This window comes from Uranotaenia lowii, chromosome 3 (genome assembly GCF_029784155.1).
Source record: "Uranotaenia lowii strain MFRU-FL chromosome 3, ASM2978415v1, whole genome shotgun sequence".
Classification (NCBI taxonomy): domain Eukaryota; kingdom Metazoa; phylum Arthropoda; class Insecta; order Diptera; family Culicidae; genus Uranotaenia; species Uranotaenia lowii.
In genome coordinates, this window is record NC_073693.1 from 181288238 (window position 1) to 181304357 (window position 16120).

At 38.1% G+C, this 16120-nt stretch overlaps 1 protein-coding gene across 12 annotated transcripts in view; it reads left to right on the top strand.

Moving 5' to 3' along the window:
* The window catches only part of LOC129754241 (putative 1-phosphatidylinositol 3-phosphate 5-kinase), a 303435-nt gene that overhangs the window by 161566 nt on the left and 125749 nt on the right, over nucleotides 1–16120 (top strand). For all 12 annotated transcript variants that reach the window (XR_008738989.1, XM_055750189.1, XM_055750183.1 and 9 more), the window contains one exon: nucleotides 1614–2339. Coding sequence is in view for 11 of the 12 variants with exons in the window: in XM_055750189.1 (XP_055606164.1) it covers nucleotides 1614–2339 (726 nt within the window). In the remaining variant the exon portion in view is untranslated. The remainder of the gene's footprint in view (nucleotides 1–1613; nucleotides 2340–16120) is intronic.

Below are 16120 nucleotides of genomic sequence, written 5' to 3' on the forward strand. Positions count from 1 at the left end.
TTTTCTTTCAATCAATGAATTATAGTTTTGATTCAAAAGAATAATTTTTGAAAGAAAGAATTATTTTTTTAAATTGAATAATTTTGGACTTTGATTTTAAACAAATTCTTTGATTCAAAAGAAATTTTTTCAATTGTATATTTCTTTTGAAACAAAGTAAATTTTCTTTCAACCAAAAAAAAACATGTTTTCAGCGGAAAAGAATATTTTTTTGAAACAAAAACTTGAAACTTAGAAGATATTTTGGATTGACCAATTGCAAGAAGAATAGAAAACCGAAAAATCGAATAAAGTTCGGCCGCTCGTTTTAAAAATCAAACCAGTGAATCGGTGTAAGCTATTAATAAGGAGGATTCAAGATGCAAAATAGTAAGTGTAAGTTAATCAAAAAGTGAATATTTAAGTGAATTTCAGATTTTCTAAAAGCGCTTGCATAATTACAGGACCACGGCCGACGGATACCTTTCAAAGTCCCTTCGAACATGGTGAAAGCTGCGCAAAGTAACACCTCCCCAAATCCCGCGGTTTAATTATCTTCGGTCCAATCTTCAGCGGCAATCACCAGTCGGACCAGCCAGCTGCCGGAGTGGCTTCCGGAAGTTCTTGATCGGCCCACGGAGAGTGCGAAATTTTGTAAACGATATTAAGGACCCATTGATTCGATTATAGTGAACCAGTGATTTATGTGTTTGTGAATAAAAAATGATTTTAAGATTTAAAATTGTTTCTTTTTATTATTCAAACTCCTAATAGGAACTTCGAAGAACAGGAAAAAAAATGCTTCCAATTGAAATAAATCTATATCTAAATTACATTTAAGCAAAAGGAAATATGGTCCGGATGGTTACTCGTGCGTTGAATTCACCCAAAACGTCGAGCATATTTCCGGATGCACTGGTCGCAACGATGTTCGTCTGGATGATTGTTGGCTTCCCGATGGTTTTCCAAGTTTGCGTAGAGATGATGGTGATGTCAGAAGCACAGTCCAGTTGGAGCTTGACGTTGACACCGTTCAGATGGACATCAGCAAACTTGCGCCTCTTGGAAATGTCCACTTTCTTCACCAGAGTGACACCGGGATCCTTCGAGGTTCTCGTCGCCAATTTGTCGTGTTCCCAGAAGTGTGAAAAGGCAAGAGACTAAACTAGAGAGGTATGTTTATTCAAGCAAGTGCGACAACTGAATGAATGGGCTTTCACACAGGGGGTGGTATTTATACCAGCAGGTACTCCTAGCGTGATGATAGAATGCTGTGCAATTCTAGTGGCTTCTGATTGGTCGTGTGGTCGTGGCCTACCACAGGTACGAAGTTACGATCTTCGACACAGTTATTCGGCAGAAAATTTAATGGAAAAAATTGATAATATAAACCATCAGCAGGCTCGGTTCCACAGAAGAAACAAAACAGATGTTGATTTTGCAGAACAAAATATTAAAATTTTCCAAACAAACATTAAAAGTTCAAATTTACGCATGTAAAAGTTACTTAAAAATTCTGCAAAAAATACTGGATGAGTTTTGAATCAAGACTCACATTCATATTCCATTGTTTCCTTTATGTATATACTTTTAAAACTACTTCTATATCTATTTATGTTTATTTTTTGTTTCAGATCGTTTGCTTCAACCAGAAACCAAAGAAAACACTCAAAAGGAAATCACTTATAATGACCAGGAAAAATGTTTTATCTTTTCCACCGGAGCTACAGTTCTTTTGGAAGCGTTTTGTCAGCATGAGGATTCTTTGGTCAATCAATTGCTGCATCTCAATAACTTAGATGTGTCTTGGTCCAAAATCTTGATTCCAATTGCAGCGCGTGTTGCCAATACTATGAACCCACATACATTAGCTGATTCGATGGATATCAGACACAATGTTTGCTTTAAAAAGCTACCTGGAGGAGATCGAAAAGAGTGTGCTATTTTAGAAGGTGTTTGTTTTACAAAGAATGTTGTGCATCGACAAATGCTAGCTCGTATCAATAATCCTAAGGTACTGCTTTTAGAATGTTCGATTGCATTCCAAAGAGTGGAGAGTAAATTTGTAAGTTTTGATACATTGATGTTACAAGAAAAAGACTATTTGAAAAAAAAAGTTTCAAAAATTTTGACCTGGGGAGCAAACATAGTATTAGTTCATAAGAACGTCGCTGGAATAGCTCAAGAGATGCTGCGAAGTAACGGAATCACTCTCATTACGGACGTCAAATTATCTACACTAGAGAGAATAGCAAGATGTTTAGACTGTGACTTGTTGACCTCAATAGATTCGAATGTTGGTCAACCAAAGTTAGGGACGTGTGATAACTTTGATATTCAACGTTACAATACTGATGAAGGTAAATAACAATGGTTATTGTACATATATACATCCAATTCTAATTTAAAAAAAAAACCTCACGGAGTAACCAATCATAAAGGGTGTTCGAAAAAAAAGGGGTCAGACTAAATTGCGTGTAAATCGAGTATTTGTTTAGATATTAAAAAAAATTAAAGTGGGCTACATTTTAAAGTTCAATATGTTTAGAAGACGGAAAAAATGCTCAAAATGCTGTTTCCGGTTGACCTATTCCACATTTCCGAGCCTTTCGTTTGACGCCTGCCATCAGATTTTGTACAATCACCTTATCCACTTTCTTTGCCGCAGAATGCCAGTTTGCTTTGAACTGCTTCTCGCTAACAGTTTTTTGGGTCTTCTTAAGTCTTTCTGCTTAACTATCGCCTAATATTTTCCGATTGGGCGAAGTTCTATTGTGTTGGGAGGGTTCTCATCCTTGGGCACAACCTGAATGTTGTTTGCGACATACCACTCCAAGGCCTTTTCTTCATAATGGCATGAACGTAGCTTTTTAAGCATCTGGCACAGATAGCTTGTCAAATAGGGATAAATCATCCCAGAGGATCCCTGAAAAAATAGTTTGCCAAACGAGATATTTCTTAGCAAACTTTAATAGTTTAATATGCTTGAAAATGTCTGTCCCCTTTCCCCTTCCGGTTGCTGTATAATACTCTTGTCCAGGAAGCTGTCTGAAGTCTATCTTGGCGTAGGTATCTATTCTAAGATCTAATGTCAAAACCCAAATAGAAGCATCATTCTACATACAAACACATAAAAAAAGGGTTTTCAGGTTTTTTATATAAGTTGTAAGAAACAATACGGCGAATTTAAGTTGACCACTTTTTTAACCGAACACCCTTTAAGCAATTATACATCTTTAGTTTTTGTTCAAATACAAAATAATACATACACTGGCCGAAAGTCAGAGCCGGATTAAGCCATCGGGGAGGCGGGCAATTTTTCGTGGGGGGCCCCTATAATTCGATTTTTTTTTCAAATGCTATCCAGAAAATACAAAAGCTTTTAAACGTGTAAAAAAACTGGGGATGAGTTCAGTATACTATCTTCAAATAGCCTTGTTGTCTGCGTAGAAAATAGTTTCTGGTATCTTCAAATAAAAATTGTTAATCGATCACGCGCAAAAATTGCGGAAGAGTTTAGAAATTTCTTAGAAATGAAAACTTTAATTTAAGCTGCAAAATGCTAAAATTTAATTCTCATTTTTTTTAAACCCTTTTTAAACCCCCCCTAAAATTCTCTAATTTAAAAAAAAAACGACCAGATAGATATTTTAAATGATTTTCATATCATCATTGATCGTTTAATTCGAGAAATATTTACCTAGTGACAATTAGGAAGTATCTTGAAGATTTGAAACATAGAAAACAAAATTAGAAAAAAACTAATCAATACTTGATAGAGGTTCAGGTGCAATGGGAATACTTCAGGGCTAAATAACAACAACCAATCTGTTTGACGATACAACTATGAATGACATGAAATTTATTTCAGCTTGCTTTTATATATGAACGGACTTGAATTCAGTTCAGCTGCTTTGTTGCGCGACACAAATGATGTCGCAAACCTAACAGACGCTTACACGCTGCAACACTCCTCCTCGACATCAGTTGGAAGAATACCGATAGCTTCTCGTAGCTGCCTCAATTTGACTGCACCCAATGGCTTGGTGAGAAGATCCGCTTCCATCTGCTCCGTAGGACAGTATCGAATGGAGATGACACCAGTTTCCGCCAAGTCCTTCACAAAACAATATTTGGTGTCGATGTGCTTTGATTTTCGTGAAGTCCTGTTTGCCGCTGCAAGTGCAATACAACTCTGGTTGTCTTCGTTGACCACAATTGGCAGCTTCAGATGTTCTCCCAAATCTGTTATCAAACGACGAAGCCACTGCAATTCTTGCAAAGATTCCGCTAGTACTATGTACTCCGCCTCAGTGCTAGAGAGAGACACGCAAGTCTGCTTCCTGCTTGCCCAGTCAACGAGTCCGCCACCGAACTTGAAAATAAAACCAGTGTTGGACTTCCGGTTGTCAATTTCACCAGCCCAGTCTGCATCCACGAAGCACTCGAGATGAAGATCGCTACCTCCGCCCAGATGTAGCTCGTGATCCGCAGTACCTTTGAGGTAGCGAAGCACCCGCTTCGCTTCGATCCAATCCGCCGTTGTTGGTTTTGTTACCCGCCGTCCGAGAATAGAAGTGGAGATCGCTATGTCTGGACGCGTGTTAACAGCGATGTACAACAAAGCTCCGACCAAACTTTGGAAATGCTGTCCATCGGCCAATAGTTCACCATTCTCCTCCTTTTGTTGTACAAAACCAGTAGTCATCGGTACTCGAGATGGTTTGCAGTTCGCCATGTTGAACCGCAAAAGAATTTTTAGTATGTACGCCTTCTGATTTAGGACAAAACGTTCACGGGTTCGCCGAACGTGAATACCCAGGAAATATTTCAAGTCTCCCAGATCCACAATCTTAAACCTTTTGTCCAATGCGTTGACCAGATGTTTATATTCCAGCTCCGTGTTACAGGCCATGACGATATCATCCACGTAAATTAAGATGTACGTGAATTTTCCTTCCGCAATCCGCAAATAAAGGCATGGATCAGCTGATGATGGATGAAATCCCATTTCCTTTAGGACGTCATCGATTCGCTGATTCCACACCCGCGCCGCTTGCTTGAGTCCGTACAGGTTCCGCTTCAGACAGCACACCATTTCTGGATCGCCGTTTGAGTATCCTGGGGGTTGCCTCATAAATATCTCCTCCTGAAGGATGCCATATAGGTATGCTGTTTTAATGTCGATGTGCTTGACCAGCATTCGCCTCTTGGTTGCCAGCGACAGTACCGTACGGAATGTAACTTGTTTCACCACCGGCGCAAACACCTGATCGTAGTCCGATCCGTACTTCTGCGAAAACCCCTGTGGGACCAACCTGGCCTTGTATCGCACAATCTGCCCGGACTCGTCTTCCTTTCGCTTGTACACCCATTTACAGCCAATCACGTTTCGATTTGGGGGTACCTTGGTGAGAGTCCACGTTCCGTTTTCGCCTAGGGATGCAATTTCTTCGTCCATGGCCACTTTCCACTTTTCACTATCCGGGCTACTAGTTGCTTCTTTGTATGTTTTCGGCTCGTCACACTTAATCACGGCCAGACCAATCACTTCGCCGAACCGTTCTGGTGGTACTCCGAAGTTTGTTCTTCTTGACTGTCGCACTGGTTCCTGTGCAACTCGAGATGCTGCAGGATGCTCCTCCTGCGTTGGCACTTCCTGAACAGGATCACCGTCGTCTTTTTCGTCGAATCCGAAAAATTCATCTTCGGATTCTTCGCCCTTCTTTCCGCAGTCGAACAACCGTACGGCAACGCTCTTATCTTCGTCAACAGGCAGTGTACCATCCTTCACTTTGTCGTCTTCCTCGTCCAGCTCCATAAACCGAACATCACGACTGATAACTATTTGGCCAGTAGTCGTGTTCAGTAGTCGATAGGCTTTGCTGTCCGTCGCGTACCCAACGAAAGTCATTTTGACGGACTTTCTTTCGAATTTTTTACGCTTTTGTTGTGGAATCCAGACGTATGCACTACAACCAAAAATCTTCAGATGCTGCAAATCGGGTTTCTCGCCAAACCACAACTCGTACGGTGTCGATCCAATGGCCGAAGATGGCAGTCGGTTCTGAATATACACTGCAGAGTTCACCGCTTCCGCCCAAAAACGTCGAGGTAGATTGGCATCCAACAACATGCACAACCCCATCTCATTTAGCGTTCGGTTTTTCCTTTCTGCGATGCCGTTTTGCTGTGGCGCGTACCCAGCGGTGAACTCAGCTTTGATTCCTTCGTCTTCGTAGAACTTCCGTAGCGCCTTGCTGGTAAACTCACCACCCCGGTCTGAACGGATGATTTTAGGTTTCCGTCCAAACTGAGTTTCACTAAACTTCACGTACTCACGAATTTTACCAGCAACTTCGGACTTTTCCTTTAAAAAGTACACGACGGTATAGCGGCTGTGATCGTCAATCATCGTCATGTAATATCTGCATCTACCAGGCGACGTCGTCATAGGACCGCACACATCACTGTGCACGATATCCAACACCGCTTTCGATTTCTTCGCAGCTGATTGAGGAAATGGCGGTCGAGCCATCTTCCCCTCGACACAACACTCGCAAGTTTGCTTGATACCACACTGCTTAATCTTCATTCCGGACGCCAGACCACGTCGTTCAACTTCGCCTATCACATCTGGATCCCTGTGGCCTAGCCGTCGATGCCACGTGTGCAAACAGTTTACATTGTGATGCTTATCACTCACGCATAAAATTTTCTCCGCCGCGTTTAACTGATACAGGCCACCCGCGCGTTCAGCTGTCGCGATTACCGAACCGTCGTAGAACAAACGACACCGATTCGCATCAAATTCCGCACGAACACCTTTCTCTGCGAGCTTTGTCACGGAAATTAAATTGCCGTCTAGTCCGGGGGCATAAATCACATTCGTTAACGTTACGGACACTTTTTCCTTGCGATCGTTCACACAGTCAATTTTGCACTCTCCGACGCCAGCAGTACTAATAACTTTTCCGCCAGCGGTGAAAATTTCCGGACGAACACTTTCATCGAGACGCACAAACGAATTTCGATGTTTTGCCAAATGTGACGTCGCGCCCGAATCGATCACCCACGCACTGTCATTTTCGCGACGCTTATCGAAACGTACCATAAACGTAAACGACTTTGCGTCGTTTTCGCGCACTGTTTTGGCCTTAGCCTTTTCTTTCTTCTGGTCTGCTTTACTGCTGCTTTCTGCAAGGAACGCTCTACAGTTCCTTCTTCGATGTCCCGGCTTACCACAGTGGTAGCACCCAGCATTTTTCTGCGGAACGCCAGATCCGCTCGCTCGCAAAGCTTGTTCGTCGAATCCGGACCGTTTCAGAAGTTTCTCCGCTTCATCCATCAGCTTCACCTTAACCAGAGCTAGGGTAAGTTCATCCTCGTTCCTCGCTTCCAAGGCCGTTGTCAGAGGATTGAACGCCTCCGGAAGACCCCTCAATATCAATGCAACTTTGAGGCACTCTTGCATTTCAAATCCGGAATTCTCCAATCGAACATACTGTTTTTCGATTTCAGCCAGATAGGTCTCCATGTTGTCACCTATCTTAAAATTCTGGTTCGTAATCTGCCGGAGAAGAGTCACCCGCTGCCCCAGCGTGGTCTTCTTGTGATGCGCCTTGAGCGCCATCCACGTTTCCCTCGCCGTCAACTTGTCACGAATCAGCGCATATTGGCTCTCATCCAGCATCAGCTGAATCGTGGCCAATGTTCGCTCGTCGCCGTCCTCCCACGCTTCGGTCATCGGTTGTGGGGGAATTCCTGGTTCTACATGTTTCCAGAGCTGCTCCCGCCGCAACAACGCTTTCACGGAGAACGACCATGATTGGTAGTTCGAATTGCTCAACTTGACAATTTTTGCCCACTCCATCGCTTCTCGGAAAAATGACTAAACTCTTTCTGATTCCTGAGAAGTTTCCACCTGGGCCCATAACCTGATAGAGGTTCAGGTGCAATGGGAATACTTCAGGGCTAAATAACAACAACCAATCTGTTTGACGATACAACTATGAATGACATGAAATTTATTTCAGCTTGCTTTTATATATGAACGGACTTGAATTCAGCTCAGCTGCTTTGTTGCGCGACACAAATGATGTCGCAAACCTAACAGACGCTTACACGCTGCAACAATACTGATGTTATGAAATCGCTTTGGTACATCTTTGTACCTGAAAATAATCACATTTTCGTAGGTGATGGAAAGAATTAAAGAAACATTAGCTATCAAAGAACTAAAGAACATAAGCCGTAAATATCATGATTTTTTCGAAAAAGATACAACGGCTCACCGGCAGGACTCGAACCTGCGGAGATTGCAGGTTCGAGTCCTGCCGGCGAGCCGTTGTATCTTTTTCGAAAAATTCATGATATTTACGGCTTATGTTCTTTAGTTCTTTGATAGCTTATGTTTCTTTAATTCTTTCCATCACCTACGATAACGAGAAAAAAATAAACAAAATAACTAAATCCATACTCCATAGAGATACAGATATAAAAGTTTAAGAATTCAAAACTTTAAATCACGTTATATTCAGAACCAAAATTCAGTGTCCCAAATCTTATTCATAATTTCAAATCAAGTTTTGAGAAACAAAATATAAATTAAATTAAATAAAGAGATACAAAGTTACAATCAGATCAAAAGCAGAAATTGCACCAAATGTGAATTTCAATTTTATGTATTTGAAACACACACAAAAATTTTCATGAGATGTTTTTGAATATGATTCTCATCAGATAATTTTTTTTATCAAATTGTTATTCTAAATATGACAAAAGTTTCATTTGATGCCCTCGAAGCCAAAGGGGTAATAGTGCAAAAATGATCGGTTGAAAAAAAAATTGAGAATAAAGATTAAATGTTTAAAACACAGAATCAGTTATCATTGAGAAAAAAAAATCAGATACGGAATCCAAATGAGTTTAGAACTCTAAACTAAGGTTGCCAGATTGCCCGGTTTTATCCGGGTTTGCCCGGATATTTAACACAAAATTTGACAAAAATCCGGTCCGGCCCGGTTGCCCGGATTTCATAGAAAAAAGCCGGATTATTCCCGGATTTATTCACATTATTTTCCAAAACAAACAGAAAAAATCATATTGTGTTATGTTGTTCTGAAACGGATTTTTTGAGCAAGTTTTATAAAATTAATAATGAAAAGTTTTATTGAAAGCTTAAACACAACACAAGATGAGTTTAGAAATTCAAGTTTTGCTTCTCGATTTGTGTTGAGTATTTCCTGGTATTTGATCAATTTCGCCCAGATATTGCCCGGATTTTTGGTCGACATTTTGGTATCAAATGCCCGGATTTTGCCAGGTTGTTAGCTAAAATAGCCTGGATTTTTCCGGCCCGGGTACGTGCTGAAAAAATTCTGGCAGCCTTACTCTAAACAAAGATCCTGAATTTTCAAAATTCAGAAAAATGATGAAAATGAACTTCAGTAACTGTAGAAACAACACAAGATTTGAAAATCCCAATGAATTAAATCTGGAAAAATATCATAGAAAAATTGATATTAAGAAAATCACTCAATGATACAAGTAACTCAACTATCAGATCGTTTTTATGATAATTTGTGAATGATCATTTGGAAAATGAAATGCTTAAATAAGGATATTAACTTCAGTAGATGATAAAATTTTGGTTAAATCAATTGAAAATGTTCCAGTGCAAATTTCAAGTTTAAGACAGAAATTGGTATGGAAAATTAATAAAGAAACCCTGTACTGTGGATTTGTACAATTTAAGCAACTACAGTTTTTTTTTAAGATTTTACTTTCAAAAATAGGGAGGGAAAAGGGTTTAGAATTTATAAACCAATCAAAATTTCAATAATAATGATTGAAAGGTGAAAAGTTATTATAATACGCGGTATTAATCCGTATACTGTCCGGGTAAAATTCTGAAATGTTTATCATAAAGCGAAATTAGCTGCTATTTAAGTGCAGTAAACCATAACTTGGAAACTTAGCGTAACAACAAACATTATTTTTTATTTTACCTGTTCTGTACAGAATATCAGAACTGTTATGTTTCGATAAAAATGAAAATTTGAGGTGTTTTGCCTCATATTCTTCTTAATTTTTTTTCGAATTCGGTTTTGTCCAGAAGATTTTGATATTCTCAGCTCGCTAAATAGGGGCTCGTGGTATAGCTCAGTTGGCAAGTCTGTTATCTACTGAGCCGATGTCCGCGAGTTCGAGCCCAAGAGTAAACCACTGACCATACTGACTGGACACTCGATTTCGTTTCCTGGATAATTTTTCCAGAAAAAAAAAAACAAAAAAAAAATCATTTTTCCAACAGTACGCAATGTCGATTCCAGAGTGCGCATCGATCGATTTGAAGAAACGTTATCCCAGTTAGGAAATGCCACCCAACTTTAAAAATAAAACACGCAATTTCTACGATAAAATCGGGCTTAACAGGACCATTTTTCCTACAGGGCAGTTTTTGTCAAATTTTTCAGGTTCGCCACCTGCCGTCGGTATTGCGAACCTGCAAAAGCTGACAACAAAAAATTAGACAGAAAATGGTTGAATTTTTGTTCTAAGAGTCAAGTCAGTGTGGTCAGTGAGTAAACATCGAACACAGTTGTACCGGATAAGTTTTTCAATAACGATCCGCCAACTGATAAAGTCGCGAATGCCATAAAGATGGTAAAACGACTAAAATCGAAACAAAAAAAAAGCTCGCTAAATGTGGGAGAGCTCCTTCACTGCTTGCTGCCTTAATTGCAGCTGTGTTTCAATCAAAAGATCTCCGCTTGCACCAAAACTTTTCCCTAGTACAACCCATTTTACATTGTTGAATAAATTTGATGTACATAATGAAAGGTCAATAGTACTGGATCTTTTACTAGCAATAGTTGGTATAAATGTTGTATCCCCAGTGTTTAAAATAATCAAATTGGAACCAGTTATCAAGTCATAAATCAAATCACCTGTGTTGTTTGTTTCACAGCATCCCCACGAATAGAGATTGATTTTTTCAAAAGTTAAGTCTGAACGTAAACAAATTCCAACTCCTCCAAATCCGTCAGATCTAGGTGACAGCACACGATGGATTCCTTGGATATTCCATCTGTGAGTTAGTAATTGATCTGGTTTAACCCAGATCTCAGATAGAAGTGCAGCATCATATTTCTCCGCGAAAAGTTCATGACTAAGTTCAAACTTTGTATGTTTTTTGAAGTATTTTGAACGTTTTTGTTTTTAATTGGAGTTTCTTGTCCACTCACCTGCTTTCTGCAACTCATTCATGATTTGAAACGATAATTCCTCACCTGAAGCTCCATGGGGTTTTAAAATGTTGATCAGTTTAAAACCGATTTCTTCCATTGCTCTTTTCCATTCTGTTTCTGTTTGTTTCTTAATTGTTTCCTCAATTTGTTGTTTCATTCTTTCCACTTCTCCAGTTTTGTAATTATTATTCAAACCATTTCCTCTAGTTTCTGATCTTTCTTCATCCATTTTGCGCTTTTTCACAAACTTCTTTGATGATAATCCTAGCACGCTAGCTACTCCTGGTGTAATAACTGTTTCTTCTTTTCTTTTTGTAGTTTTGTTGGATCTGTTAATACTTGGTGAATTGTTCCGTTGCTTATTTGTACGTTGGAAGATTTCCGATGGCCTTGATACTATTTTAGCATATGATTCTGCTGGTGTCGGGTAATCGTCAGCACATCTTAAAACGTCAAACTGATTGGCTGTTGGTATTTCGTATGATTGTTTAGCTTCCTGATATGTTAATCCTCGTTTTGCCATTGTTGCTTGGATGTTGCTCACTTTGCTCCATCGAAGACAATTTTTATCCGTTGTTTTATGATCATTGCTCTCACAGTACAAACATTTAATCTTGTTGCAGTCCTTGTCAGCTGGGTGTTTTTCTGAGCAGCTCGGACATTTTTTAACCGTTGATTTTCAGTTTTTTGATAGATGATTATACCGCAGGCACTTGTAGCATATCACAGGTTTTCTTACGTAGGGTTGTACTCTGAAAATAGCGGAGAAAATACTGATATAAGTAGGTAGAATATTAGATCTAGATACCACCCCCATTTTAGGAATTCGCTCTTTTTTTCGCCATTGAAACGATACATTTCGAAGACTGAATCCACTTCTACATTACTTTGAATGTTTGCCTTTATATCCTCCTCTTTCATATCTGTAGGGATACCTGATATGACACCTGTCATCGTAACAAATTTTCGTGGTATAAGGTACACCGGGGCAAGTGCAAACGGTTTTCACCATAGTTCAACTTTCACATGTCCTAGATAAATATGTAAATCTTCAAAAATTATCAATTATCGTTCGTTGCATCATTAAAATGGTTCTCAACAAATTCCCGTTGAAAGTGAAAAATTAAAAAATGTTGGTAAAAAGTAACGGCACTTTTGTGAAAAAATTTCTAAGTTTGCACTTGCCCCGTTTATGGGGGCAAGTGCAAACGCAATGCTTTTTCCAAACTTATTCAAAGATGCGTCAGTGTATCGTTACTAAAACGAATTTAATACATGTTCCGGTATGTTTTATCAACTTTTTTTGATGTATTTGCTGTTTTTCTGCTATATTAATTACTTTTTGGGACTTCAGTTTTGCTGACTGTTGTTTGAAGCAAAAGACCTTCATTTGCCAAGGCATTACGGAATTTTGAATATCCGCTTCAGATACAACACTTTGGATACCCTTTCTGACCACTCTAATATAATGCTGAACCATTTTTGAGATGATTTTTTTTAATGTCTGATGTTACATGGCTTAAAGGTACGTTTGCACTTACCCCGGTAGTGTCGTTGGCTCTTGCCTCGCAGTGTGGGTTGACATGAGTGAATATGATTTTCACAATTTTAGGGTCTACTGGAAATTTATCATAAATTTTCTGCTTTCACCTGAATATCAGTCCCAAACACTCACCTTTCGACGAAAAATCGGATTTGAATGCCCTTTTTTGTAGCCAAAAAAAGCAAAACCAAAACACACTTTTCATGTCTAGTACGTACTTGAATTCGTGTGTAATCAAACAGTGCCGTGTTTTTAGTGAATAATTGAAAAAAAGTTTAGTTTATCTATGTCCGATTTGGACAACAACAACAACTTCTAGAAGAAGAAATATTTTTTAATTTTTTTGTAACAGAGGAAAGTTGATCGTTTGCACTTGCCCCGAGTTTGCACTTGCCCCGGTGTACCTTATATGCTTTGTAGCCTCGTAGTTGCATATAGGTCGATTCACGCACTGCCTGGCCTCACTGTTTTTGACATTTCGCGATTCCTGTTTTGATTCCTTATTTTCCAATTCTACACGCTGAGGAAGCAAAGCAAACATTTGGGTCCACATTTTATTCTCATTCACACGTTTTTAGCAAAAGTTCTTGGCTCAGTTTTGGGATAAAAAAAAATTGAAAAGAAAATTAGATGTTTGAAGTATTAATGGAAAATTAATCATTTTGTTTGTAAATCCAGCTAGAATAAATGGACTTAAACTTTAAAGTTAAAACACTCACTGGACACTCGATTTCGATTTTTGGAGCTGCTCGAAAATTAACGAGAATGTCGATACCAGTAAAATTTACATGCTCGAATTGCTGCCGCGCAATGTCGACGATAGGAGGCTTCTAGCCAAAAACAGAGAGCAATTTTGTTTTAAGTCTCATGTCAATGTTATTAGTGGTTTAACTATCTGACGTTATTTTTATTCCTCGAATATCTTAAAAAATTATAATAGGTCAGTCTTTTCTTTCGGAATGTTCACCGGAGAATTTTCCTATATTGGATTCTTCTGTCCCTGAATAGTTTTGTCGTACAAGTATATGCATTTGTTTACAGCTTCCGGTCAAAGCAACACAAGAAATTTCCGGACAATCGATTCGGCACATTCGAATTCTTTCAATGGGACTTTTTTCAAGTAGAAGCGCTTTTCGAAATTTTAAAGAATTTTCAAGTTTCTGTTCATTCTTGGAGAGATAACCATTAAAACCCAAAAATGCGCTAAATTTAGTTCACAAAATGGGACTTGGTTTTTTGCTATACTCAAACTGAGTTTTGAGTTAAATTTCTCGACCGTACACGAAAAATTTCGCCGCACCCCATTTCCCGTTCGTAATATTTTGTAAACAGAACGTGCGAACTGTCGCCACAAAAGGGAACATACGTCATCGTGAATCGACCCATTTTGGCATGAAGATAGACGATTTGCGTCTTTACAATTTCCTAAGTATATTGTTACTTTATTTTTTCCTGTTTTCCTAATGTCGTCGATGCATTTGTCGAATCCATTTTGATGCAGCAATATTCCTACCACTGACCACACTGACTTGACACTTAGAACAAAAATTCAACAATTTTCTGTCTATTTTTTTTTGTCAGATTTAGTAGGTTCGTAATATCGACGGCAGGTGGCGAATCTGAAAAAAATCAACAAAAATGCCCTGTAGGAAAAATGGACCTGTTTAGCCCGACTTTATCGTAGAAAATAAATAAATAAAACAGTTTCACACATTTAAATTACTGGACCACAAATTAAAAAAGTTAAAAACTATAAATTTAGCCAATCTGTTGTCGAAATTTAAAAAAACCGTCTTCACTCAGCCGAATCAAAAAAAAAATGCTTCATGCATCTTGTAGCAACCGAATGTTGAGAGAGTTTGTTCGGGACAGCAAACGAAAAATGTCTCTCAGAGCAGATCCTCCTCATGGGGGGAGGTTTGAATGACTTTTAAAAATCATCCGAAAAGAAGCTCAAAACAAAAATTTGGGTGGTTTTTGTATAAAATTCAAATGAACCTTATAAGTAAAACAAATTTAGGCTTTTATGATGGTTTCATAATGATTAGAAAGTGGAATAAGAAAGTGTTTTTGTATGCCCCCATCATGTTTGTAAAATGCCGCTATTCTAAAATAACAGGCTCAATAGAATAAATATATGATTTTTATCATTAAACGTCGAATTTAAGCTCTAATTAACACCTTTAGAGAGAATTGAAGATTTCAAAACACATTTAATAAAATTTTTCTTATGGATAAATTGTCTCCATAATATGGCAACCCCAGCTTTTGTTTTGTTCTATAAAATTATAAAAGAAATAGATTTTTTATATATCTTCAGCTTTGTCGTATAAAAGTTATCAGTTTCTAGCATTTCCTATGAAATTTTACGAAAATATCGCAAAAAAAAGGAATTTTGCCTAAAACATAAATAGGCGCATTTAGCCCGCACGGTTTGAGGTTCGGCAATTTTGACAACAGTTATAATAAAATCGATTTCTCAAAAACTGAAGAAGATTTCAACATAAAAATTACTCCAATGTATAGAAAACAGATGTCTGCTCGTGTGTACAAAGTTTTTGTAAACATATTCGATGAAATATTTGATTAAATCAGTATTCTGCTTAATAGGCGCATATAGCCCGCTCCTCCCCTACCAAAGGTTGCCGAAATCACAGAAAAACCTTTAATTTCACAGAATTTTGAGCAAATTTTCATCACAGAATCTGTGTCACAGAACACAGAATTATAAAATATTCACAGATTTCACAGATTTTTTTTAAAATTTGAATGGATTTCCAAAATTATATTTTTTCAGTCAATATAAAATTTAGATTTTTAACTTCAAATTAAAAAAAAAAAGGATGATAAGATTGGTGTTTTTAATCAATTTTACCCAACTTAAATGTAAAAAAGACCAATTTATCATCACTTTTCAACGAAATTAAAGAAAATAGCATAACAAAAATCCATCACAGAATTTTTGGGTAAAATCACAAAAAGTTAGATTTGTTTTTGTCAAAAACACAGGTATTTTTTCGGCAACCTTGCATTTATCAGAACTTTTTTCCCAGAATGGACCATTTTCCGGTTTTTTCCCCCCAGAGTGGAAAATTTCCTAGAAAAAAATTCTGGGAAAGTGGGTTTCTTCTGGTGATTGAAATTCTGGGAATTTATGGTTCTGGGCAAAAGTTTTGGGGAAACGGAGTACAACCATGAAGTTCGTGTGGGAAAAAGATGTTAAGTAGGCAACATATTTCTCATAAGAAAATCGTATGGTGTGGTGTAATGAATCATTTCCGATCGGTTCTCCTGATTTTTTTCAAAGCATTTTTAATTATCTTTTTTTCTGCTACCACTGTGCAAT